Source organism: Triticum dicoccoides, chromosome 5B, assembly GCF_002162155.2.
Source record: "Triticum dicoccoides isolate Atlit2015 ecotype Zavitan chromosome 5B, WEW_v2.0, whole genome shotgun sequence".
NCBI classification, from domain to species: domain Eukaryota; kingdom Viridiplantae; phylum Streptophyta; class Magnoliopsida; order Poales; family Poaceae; genus Triticum; species Triticum dicoccoides.
The window spans coordinates 455,569,942-455,581,254 of record NC_041389.1 but is presented as its reverse complement, the minus strand read 5'-3'; the positions used below and the strand labels follow the sequence as shown (position 1 = coordinate 455,581,254).

Sequence of the window (11,313 nt, the reverse complement as noted above, 5' to 3'; positions counted from 1 at the left end):
CATACTAAAAAAAAGGCCCCCCTTAAGAAAATGCACATGCTCCTTTATTTCGTTGTCGTGCGCGCGCGTACGTGTCTGAACAAAGAAATGGCAAGCTAGCATGTGAGTGCTCGGTTTTTTGTCTCCCTCTGCTCTTTGCAGTGCACGCATCAGGTCATGCCATTCGCAAAGTTCCAGATTTTTTTTAAAAGGATAATTTTGAAATAGAATGTTTAATAATTTATAAATGTTTGTGGATCCAGAAAATGTTCGTGATTTTTAAAAAATGTTCGCATATTCAAAAAATATTCACAAATTTGAAAACAAGTTTGGGAAATCAAAACATGTTCATGATTTTTAAATGTTCGTGTATTAAAAATGTCCATGAAATTGAATAAAATTTTGGCAATTCAAAAAATGTTCATGAATTGAAAAATATCCTAAAAATTCAAAAAGTGGTCTTGACTTACAAATAGTTTATTGGTTCATAAAATATTTGCCGATTCAAAAAATGATCATGCATTTCAAAAAGTTTTCTTAAATCAAAAAAATGTTTGTGAATTTCAAAGACTGTTCCACCAAACAATCTCCAAAAAAATGTTCGTCGATTCTAGAAATGTTCGGCTATTCTAGAAAATGTTTGCAAATAGTATAAAATGTTCTTGATTTTATAAAATGTTCAAAAATCTGTAAAAATGTTCACGAATATGAAAAATGTTCACAATTTTAGATATGTTCACAAGTTTGAAAAAATGTTCATGATTTCACGAAAATGAGAGTGATAGTGCATGTCAGTGATGCAGCAAAATATGGTCATCACCATTGGAAATTATGTTATTTTCTCCCGTTGCAACGCACGGGCCGATTCGCCCCCCTAAAAAAAAGTACATGCTCCTTTATTCCGTTGTCGTGCGCGCGTGCGTGTCTGAACAAAGAAACGGCAAGCTAGCATGCAAGTGCTCGGTTTGTTGTATCTATCCCTCTGCTCTTTGCAGTGCACGCATCAGGAGATCGTCTGGGTCTGTACCATCAAACAAAAACCACGACCCGTACCACGTGTATATACATCTAGTTTGGCTGCTGCTGGCTAGCTGACGCCGCACACTCAAAAACCGCCGTCTCTTTCATTTGCAACGATCTCAACATCATCACGCATGAGTGATTACACATGCACCTCCCGTCCGTCAGTGCATGGCCACTGCATGCTGTCGGCTCTGTCTCAACCGTAGTGGGCGAAAGCAACGTCCAACACCGTCGATCGGAACCCAAATCGGGGCGAAAGTAACGACGAGTGCGAGGGAAAAAGCCGCACATCTCGACGACCATATGTTTGTTTATCGGTGCGTGCGATCGCGTCCGAGGTGACAGGGGCCCTCGCCGTGCTCTGGTCTGGTCTTTGGCTACGTAGAGGCATGGAGTGCCGGCCGGCCCGTGCTCTGGCTGGCGGTGGCACACCACCGAACTTTTCCACGTACGGGTCGCCGGGCCGGGGTGGTGCCTGCTGACTTCGACGCCGACCGGTTTTTTCCACGCACGCACGGGCATGTGTGGTGGCCGGTGCACGGCTACGGCTAGCTTGGCTAGCTAGCCAGCCAACGCTATATAAGCACGCGGCGTGCGGCATCGGATCGCTCGCTCAGATCACACCCAGAGCAGCTACGAAGCTGGCCTTCGTGCACTTGTGCGGTGCCCTATGCCCGTGACCGATAAGCTAGAAGCTCCCGGTGGCTCGAATGGCTTCCGACGCGTCGCGTCGAGGCGCTCCGTTCAGGGTCTCGGTTATCCTCATCGCCGCCGCCCTGGTCCGCCTCGGCGCGTCGGCTCCTGATGCGGCGGAGAGGACGGCGGCGAGCGGCCCGGACCCGGACTGGCACGTCGTCAGCGTCGCCTCGCTACTGCCGCCCGCGGCCTGCACGGCGTCCAAGGGTACGTACGTACGTACTCCATGCACCGTGTCTCCGTTGTGTGATGGTTTCCTTCCTACGTAGTACGTTTACTCTTTCAAAAGGTATCATTCGAACTGTGTATAGTGGTCAGTACAAACGTAGGCTGTGTATGTGTACTACTCACTCCGTCCAAACTAAAACCACAACATTTATTTTAAACGGGATTGCTAAATCTCAGTCGAATGAGATTTAATCAAGTCATACTCGATGCTATAATCATAAGATCTTACGTGAAGATCCGTGATTCTTTTAACTTTTTGTCTCTTCTTTATATGTTATGTCACTTGACAGAGACTTGGTTAAATCTCAATCAACTGAGTCATGTTAAAATGTGTTGCCTAGTCATTTTCATCAGTTCGGACATTTGAGAAATTTGACTAGCGGATTAGTTCAATATGGTACCAGAGCCGAGAGGTCTTGGGTTCAAGACTCGGCCAACGCAGTATTAAAAAAAAAGCTTCTGCGGCCTACATTAATCCCACGTCTAAGGACTAAATAAGGCTAGGCATGAGGGTGAGTGTTGGAATATATTGCCTACCTTCTTTCATCTGTTCAGACTTTTAAGAAACTTGACTAGCACATCAATTTAATAAGCGAAGCGACTCCTTGGCGAAATCAAAACGAAAGGAGTGGCATAATTTGGAAGCAGGGAGATGGAGGGTAGGAAGGGAGTGGCATAATTTGGAAGCAGGGAGATGAGGGTAGGAAGGGAGTGGCATAATTTGGAAGCAGGGAGATGAGGGTAGGGTGGTGCATAACATGTGACGTGTCTAATGAACGATATGTTTAACATTTATGGTAGAGCGAGGATTAAAAATGGCATCCCATCTCACGTGAAGAAATAGGTTATATCTATTCGAAAACAAGAATTCTAAGAAAGAACCTTTAAATCCGACATAAAAATAAATGGATTGTGAGATTACCAGTACCTGATTATAGAGATACAAGAAAAGGAAAGCCATAATGCACTGAAACTTCTTGAAAAAAAAGTGGATTTTGATATTACCAGTATAATTTTGCAAATCTCCTTGCGGAATTTAGATGGACACGTGTACACCTTGATGTTAATGCATACTCCTTTTGTATCTAAATGTAAGACATTTTTGTAGTTCAATTTGAATGAAACATTTAGAAACTACTAGCAGCACTTTTTTAGGGTAATAAGGGCATGTATAATGGTGGTATATGGATACATATGCCCCATGACAAAAAGTAATTTGAGGCATCTGCATTTATTTTTTCTCCCCAATGCAAGCTACCACTAGTGGGCCTCATTAAGAGCATCTACAACGGCCGCGCCAAAAGACGCGCGCGTGCGGTAAACCCAGTTTCTAGCGCGTGCGGGACGTTTTGCCGCGCTCGAGCGGTGGCGGGAAACTCGCGCGCGCGGGAACCGCTTGCGCGCGTGCGCGAAAAGGCGGCAGCTCGCGCGCCATTTTTGGCGCACCGCTTCCGGCGCGCCTATAAAATGCGGCGCTCGCCACGCGCCTTCTCCACGACTCCTCTTCCTCTTCCTCTGCCACGCGCGCCTCCACCGCTCCAGCGCCCCGCCACCGACGCGCCACCATGCCGCCGCGCCGCCGAGGAGCGTCGGGCTTCCGCAGTGTCCGCCTGCGCCCCAACGGCGGGTACTACTCCGAGATACGCTCCGGCGATCTCCGGCTCGGCCTCGGCACCTACGAGACGGCGCGCGAGGCCGCCCGCGCGTACGACGTGGCGGCGTGGCGCCTAGGCAGGCCGCGCGGGCAGATGAATTTCCAGGACGACTACACGCTCCAGCAGGCGCTGGACGTCGCCCCGCCGCCTCGTCTTAACACGGCAGAAGACCGTGCGGAGCACGCTGAGCGGCAGCGCCGCCTCCTCGTCGCCCAGGAGGACGAGCGGGTCATGGGGGAGTGGCGCCGGCGCCACCCGGAGGACGTCGCCTACGAGCAAGCCTACTAGGCAAGGCGCCGCGAGGAGGACACGCGAAGGCGCCGCGAGTCATGGTTGGACAGGCGTCGGCGAAAGGCATTGGCGAATGCGCAGTCGGATATCGTTGCAGCATGTGGGAGGTCATTCATCACGAAAAACGATGATCGTTGGTTGGACATATGGCTCGATACCTCGGACGACACCGACGAGGATGATGATGGTGATGATGATATCGACTTGGTGTAGTTTCTATCTAGTTGCGCCGTAGTTTATCTATGCTTTCGAACTATCTGTCTAGTTGCACCGATGTAAAATACCTTTGTATCGTTTTTTATTTATGCAATCTATCTAGTTTTTATTTATCTATGCTTCCGATTTATCTAAAAATAAAAAAATGTTGTGCGCGCGCTGCATTTTTTGCGCGCTGCTGGAGCGGCGCGCGCGCTGCATTTTAGCGCAGCTGCTGGAGCCAGCGCTGCACGCCGCGCCAAACCAGGCGATGAGCGCGCGGCAAACCAGTTTTTTGCGCGCGGCGCGTTCGGCGCCTGTTGGAGATGCTCTAAGAAACAGAAAATAAAGACTTTAATACACATGCATCTCTGCTTTTCACTTCAACCTTTTCAGCTTTTGTCACCGGATCACACTTTTTCTCTTCAAGCACCCGTCTCCTGGAGAGGATCCCGCTTCCCTCCGAACCTACTTTACGTCATATTCGATCCTACATGGCATATGAGGCATCACCTTGAGGCTATGCATTGTACGTGCCCTAAATGTACTCGGTAATTATAGTAACCGCATGAGCTGACACGGGCCATCTAGGCCAGAAAAGGAAAATGACGTATCAGTCTGGATGAGTCAAAGGTCGCTAACCTGGTCGCTTTAGTCTCTCCGTGAACGGAATCGCCACTTGATTTCTAAGACTACCCATAATGCATAGTAACATACACTAGTAACATACACATATCCCTAGACTATGTTACTATCTTCATAGTGGGTAGTAACATAAGTGTGATAACATACAAAGCTTCATTTATTAGGTTATAGACTCATATTGCATTGGGACATGTGATGTTACAGTAACTAGCTAAGTTACTAGTACTACATCTCTTCTCATTAACTCATTGCCACATAAGCAAATTTGCTGAGTTGGGCTCGATGTTACTACCGAAATTACTCCCACTGTGGCTAGTCTAAACAAGTGCGCCTGTCCGAAATTACCGAAATTACTACCGAAATTACTCCCACAAAACTCCTGGCCTCCTGCAGGGGACGAGGATCCCCTGCCGCAGGGTGATCACATCCTGATCCAAAAAACAAATAGGAGTAGTATTTTTGTTGTTATAATTTATCAGATCACTGGAAAGTGCAAACAGCGGTCAAAATTAAAATGTGATTGCAGTGTGCGTTGAGTTGTACACTAGTAGCTAATTTTGGTTCTGTCGCCCCGCAGCACCAGCATCAAACTCGTCGGCCCTCAACGTCGTGCACCGGCACGGCCCGTGCTCGCCGCTGCAGGCTCGCGGCGCCCCGCCGCCCCACGCCGAGCTCCTGAACGACGACCAGGCCAGGGTCGACTCCATACACCGCAGGATCGCGGCGGCGGCGTCGCCCGTGCTGGACCAAGCCCGTGGCCCCAAGGGCGTGACCCTGCCGGCGCAGCGGGGCATCTCCCTCGGCACCGGCAACTACGTCGTGTCCGTGGGCCTCGGCACCCCGGCCAGGGACATGACGGTGGTGTTTGACACCGGCAGCGACCTGTCGTGGGTGCAGTGTACGCCGTGCTCCGACTGCTACGACCAGAAGGACCCGCTCTTCGACCCGGCGCGGTCCTCGACGTACTCCGCCGTGCCCTGCGCCGCGCCGGAGTGCCAGGGGCTGGACTCGCGGAGCTGCTCGAGGGACAAGAAATGCCGGTACGAGGTCGTGTACGGCGACCAGTCGCAGACCGACGGCGCCCTGGCGCGCGACACGCTGACGCTGACGCCGTCCGACGCGCTCCCGGGGTTCGTCTTCGGGTGCGGCGAGCAGGACACCGGGCTGTTCGGCAGGGCCGACGGGCTGGTCGGGCTCGGCCGGGAGAAGGTGTCGCTGTCGTCCCAAGCGGCGTCCAAGTACGGGGCGGGGTTCTCCTACTGCCTCCCGTCGTCGCCGAGCACCGCAGGGTACCTCTCCCTCGGCGGGCCGGCGCCGGCGAACGCACGATTCACGGCGATGGAAACCCGCCACGAGACGCCGTCGTTCTACTACGTCGGCCTCGTCGGCGTCAAGGTCGCCGGGCGGACGGTCAGGGTCTCTCCCATAGTATTCTCCACCGCCGGCACGGTGATCGACTCGGGGACGGTGATCACCCGCCTGCCGCTGCGCGCGTACGCGGCGCTGCGGTCGGCGTTCGCGCAGTCCATGGGCAGGTACGGGTACAAGCGGGCGCCCGCGCTATCCATCCTGGACACGTGCTACGACTTCACGGGGCACACGACGGTGCGCATACCGTCGGTGGCGCTGGTGTTCGCCGGCGGCGCCGCCATGGGGCTCGACTTCAGCGGGGTGCTGTACGTGGCGAAGGTGTCGCAGGCGTGCCTGGCGTTCGCGCCCAACGGCGACGGCGCGGACGTCGGCATCCTCGGGAACACGCAGCAGAAGACGCTCGCGGTGGTGTACGACGTCGCCAACAACAAGATCGGGTTCGGCGCGAACGGCTGCAGCTGATGGCTGGCTGCTACTTGGTCGATCGAGCTTAATCGATCACCAATTTTTTTTCCTGATGAAGTGCCACATGGAAACGGAAGAAATCCAATATATCATGGTAATGCAAATACTGTATTTCTTTATGTTGGAAACGATTGTTTTGGCAATGCTTCACGATGTATTGATCGGTGCAAAGCGCACGTATATATGGAGTACAAGATGGGCCACAACCTCAACTATACAAAGACTAGGAGGTGGGCCAAGCTATAAAATATGCATGCACAAACCATATATTCAACACCCCCCGCAGTCGAAGCGTCGCCGGAGACGCAAAGACTGGACCTGAACTCCTCGAAAACAGAAGTAGGCAATCCTTTCGTCATGACGTCGGCGAACTGCTGCGCTGTCGGGACGTGGAGGACCCGGATACGCCCAAGAGCCACCTGCTCACGAACGAAGTGTATATCGAGCTCAATATGCTTCGTTCGACGATGATGGACCGGGTTGGCGGAGAGGTAAACGGCGGAGACGTTGTCGCAGTAGACAAGCGTAGCCTTGTGAACATCACAAAGCAACTCCTGGAGCAGCTGATGGAGCCAAGAGCATTCAGCAACGGCGTTAGCCACTGCTCGATACTCAGCCTCGGCACTCGAGCGGGAGACGGTGGGCTGTCGCTTGGAAGACCAAGAGATCAGGGACGGCCCAAGGTAGACACAGTACCCCGAGGTGGAGCACCGTGTGTCGGGGCAGCCAGCCTAGTCCGCATCAGAGTAGGCGACGAGGTCGGTGGAGGCGGAGGCCGTCAAAGTAAGTCCCAAGGACTGGGTGCCGCGTATGTATCGGAGGATACGCTTCACCAGAGTCCAGTGAGAGTCGCGCGGAGCATGCATGTGAAGACAGACCTGCTGAACGGCATACTGCAAGTCGGGGCGCGTCAGGGTCAGGTACTGCAGGGCCTCCACAATGGAGCGGTAGAAGGCCGCATCAGATGCAGGCGAACCCTCCAAAGCGGAGACCTTGGCCTTGGTGTCAACTGGCGTGGGAGCAGGCTTGCAGTTAAGCATGCCGGCTCGGTCGAGAAGCTCATGGGCATAGCGCTGCTGATGCAGGAAGAACCCATCTGGCCGTTGAACCACCTCAATGCCAAGGAAATAATGCAAAGGACCCAAATCCTTCAGGGCAAACTCATCACGAAGACGAGCAGTAAGCCGCTGGAGGAGCGCGATAGTGGATGCCGTCAGAATGATGTCGTCGACGTACAGCAGCAAGTAGGCCGTGTCAACTCCGTGATGATACACGAATAGGGACGCATCGGAGCGAGTCGATGTAAATCCGAGCGTCTGCAGGAAGGCGGCGATGCGCTGGTACCAGGCTCGAGGTGCCTGCTTTAGCCCGTAGAGAGAACGGGAGAGCAAGCACACATGATCTGGATGCGTGGCGTCGACGAAGCCGGTGGGTTGCTCACAGAACACCTGCTCAGCCAGGTGGCCGTGCAAGAAGGCATTGGACACGTCCAACTGATGCACAGGCCATGCTCGGGACACGACGAGCTGGAGCACGGCGCGGGTCGTGCCCGGTTTAACTACCAGGGCAAATGTGTCAGTGAAGTCCACGCCCGTGCGTTGCCGAAAACCCCCAACCACCCAGCGAGCTTTATAGCGCTCGAGAGTGCCATCCAGACGAGTCTTGTGCCGAAAGACCCACTTGCCCGTGATAATGTTGGCACGAGGCGGCCGAGGGACGAGCTGCCAGGTACGGTTCCACTAGAGCGCATCGAACTCTTCCTGCATCGCAGCGAGCCAATGAGGATTCCGAAGGGCGGCTCGAGCTGACGATGGGAGAGGAGACGGCTCAGAGACGGAAGCAGCGAGAAGATACTCATCGCTGGGGTACCGCGTGCTCGAGCGAAGGGTGCCAGCCCGAGAGCGAGTCATCGGGCGGGGCAGCGGGTCTAGAGGGGAGGCGGGCGAGGACGAAGATGAGCCCGCCTCCGATGTGACCGCCGCGGGCGAGGCCTCCGCGGACGAGGCCGCCGACAGGGTCGAGGCCGGGGACGCCGAGGGCGTCGCGGGCGTCGAGGGAGGTGCAGCCCCTAGGGCAGCCAAACGGGGAGAAACTCAACCCGTGGCGCGGGGGGCATCCTCAAAGCCGGGAGGCGGCCCAAGAGAGGCACGTGGGCGGCCATCACCGGGAGCGGGCAAGGCCGCATCATCCGAAGGTACCTGCTGAAACGGAAAAACCATCTCATCAAAGTAAACGTGTTGTGAAGTGATCACCCGATGAGAGATAGGATCATAGCAGCGGTAGCCTTTGGTGTTAGGAGGATAGCCGAGAAAGATGCAGGCCACAGACCTAGGTGCGAGCTTATGAGGAGCGGTGGAAGCGATGCTGGGGTAGCACAGGCAACCGAAGATGCGGAGCTCAGCATAGGAGGGTGGCGTGCCAAACAAGAGATGATGAGGTGTGAAATTCCCGCGAGTGCGACAGGGACGAATGTTTATGAGTAGTGATGTAGTGGCAAGCGCGTCGGGCCAAAAATGTGGTGGCACGTTGGCGTGAAAGAGGAGGGTGCGAACGCAGTCATTGAGAGTGCGTAGCACGCGCTCAGCGCGGCCGTTTTATTGCGAAGTGTACGGGCAAGTGAGACGAAAGATCGTGCTGTGTGTGGCGAGAAGGTTGCGGATCGCAAGGTTATCGAACTCCTTCCCGTTGTCTGTTTGCAACACATGAATGGGACGTCCAAACTGCATGGAGACATAGGAGTAGAAGGCGGTGAGAGTGGCAACAGAGTCTGACTTTCGCCGCAACGGGAAGGTCCACACATAGTGCGAAAAATCATCAAGTATGACGAGATAATAAAGATAGCCCGTGTTACTTGCAACAGGAGAGGTCCAGACATCACTATGAATTAACTCAAACGGGTATGATGCGACATGCGAGGAATTGCTAAAAGGAAGACGAACATGTTTGCCGAGGCGACAAGCACGACAAGTGTGATCGTCGATCTTATTACACGTGAATGAAAAACTCCGAAGAATATGACGAAGGGTGGCGATGTTGGGATGACCGAGACGAGCGTGCCAAAGGTCCACTCCGGCGGAAAGCGCCATGGGTGCAGCAACGGATGAGGTAGGTGAGTGGACCGGGTAGAGCTCGTCGGGGCTGTCACATCGGTGGAGCACCATCCGGGTATGGGCATCCTTGACAGAAAAGCCAAACATGTCAAATTCAACGGTAACAGGATTTTCACGTGTAAGAGAACGAACGGAAACAAGATTTTTAATGATGTCAGGAGAAACAAGCACATTAGAAAGATATAATGGCATGGAGTTAGAAGGAAAAGCAGCATGGCCAACATGAGTAATGGGCATGGAAGAACCGTCACCCACGGTAATGCGAGCAGCGGTGTGAACGGGGTGAGCGGCAAGAAGGTTACCGGGGTTGGCGGCCATGTGAGCCGTGGCTCCGGTGTCCATATACAAGTTGCCACCGCCAGTGTACTGTTGCGGCGTGGGGGCGATGTGGAGAGCCGCTAGAAGCGCGGGATCCCAAGGCGCCGGCGGGAGGGCCGGGGCAGACGGCGCCGGCTGAGGCGGTGGCGCCACATACCCATAGCCCGAGGGGCCATAGAGCGGCGCGGGCTGGTACGCCTGAGGGGCCGCGTACAGGGCCTGATGAGGGGCCGGGCGGGCGCTAAAGGAACCGGGAATGGGGGCACGCGGTATAGGCATGGAGTACGCATGCACAACCCCCGTCCAAGGGTTCTGGCCGGCCTGCCAGGGCGCCGGCGGCAGCGGGTGCTGCGGCTGGCGGGGGGCCCCGCCGTGGGCAGCTGGCTGCTGCGGCTGCTGCTGCTTGCGGCCTCCGCGACCGCGACGCCCGCCCCGGCGCTGCTGCTGCTCGGCGGGGGGCGGAGGGGCCTGCGGCGGCGCCGGGTAGGGAAACCCGGGCGGCGGCGGCGCCTGGAAGGGGCCCGGGGCGGGCCACGGCGGTGGGTGGCGCACCGCCACGGGTACCGGCGGTGAGGGCCGTGTGGGTGGCCCGGGTACGTGACATCCGCATCCGCCGCTCCTCCAGCTTCAGGTACGCGACGATCTTGGGGAAGGTCGGGTTGGTGATGAGGGGGATGTTGGAGGCGGCATTCCCGAAGTCATCATTCAGGCCGGCGATGAGGGTGCTGAGGAGAAGCTCATCGGAGACCTTCTCGCCGAGGTCACGGAGCTCGTCAACAAGCTTCTTGAGGTGCATGCAATAATTGTCAACGGACGACTCAAGCTGCTGGCACCCAAAAAACTCGCCATGCAAGAAGACCTTGCGTTGGAGCACGTTGTCGGTGAAGAGGCCGTTGAGCTTGGTCCAAACGGCGTGAGCGTCATCGTCGGCGGAGACCACCGTGTGGAAGAGGTCCTTTGAGATGGTGGTGTAGAACCAACGGATGAGAGTGGCGTCGATGGCCGTCCACTCCTCATCGTCCTCCATGAAGCGGGAGTCCATGGAGCCATCAATGTGAACCCGGAGATTGTACTCACGGCAGACGAGGGAGAAGTACGTCTTCCAGACATAGTACGTGGAGGTGAGGTGGTCGAGGATGACGGGAACCCGGGCGAGGATGTTGAGGTCGCGGATGACGACGGGATCGGGACCTTCGAACGGGTTGGTGCGGCGGCTGCGGGAGGTACCGGTGGAACCGGGGGAGGCCATGGCCGAAAGGGGGTGGTGCGGCGGCGCTGGAGCGGCGACGCGGCAGGGAGGAGGGCGGCGCGGCTTTGGGGCGGCGCGGCAGGGAAGA

General features: G+C 55.3%; 1 protein-coding gene across 1 annotated transcript; it reads left to right on the top strand.

The window, feature by feature from the left end:
• Positions 1 to 1,660: 1,660 nt before the first annotated feature.
• LOC119305745 (aspartyl protease family protein At5g10770-like) lies at positions 1,661 to 6,619 on the top strand. The gene is made up of 2 exons (XM_037582184.1): positions 1,661 to 1,905; positions 5,290 to 6,619. The coding sequence occupies exons 1-2, from the start codon at positions 1,713 to 1,715 to the stop codon at positions 6,543 to 6,545; spliced, it is 1,449 nt and encodes a 482-aa protein (XP_037438081.1). The 5' UTR covers positions 1,661 to 1,712; the 3' UTR covers positions 6,546 to 6,619.
• The last annotated feature ends 4,694 nt before the right edge of the window (positions 6,620 to 11,313 follow it).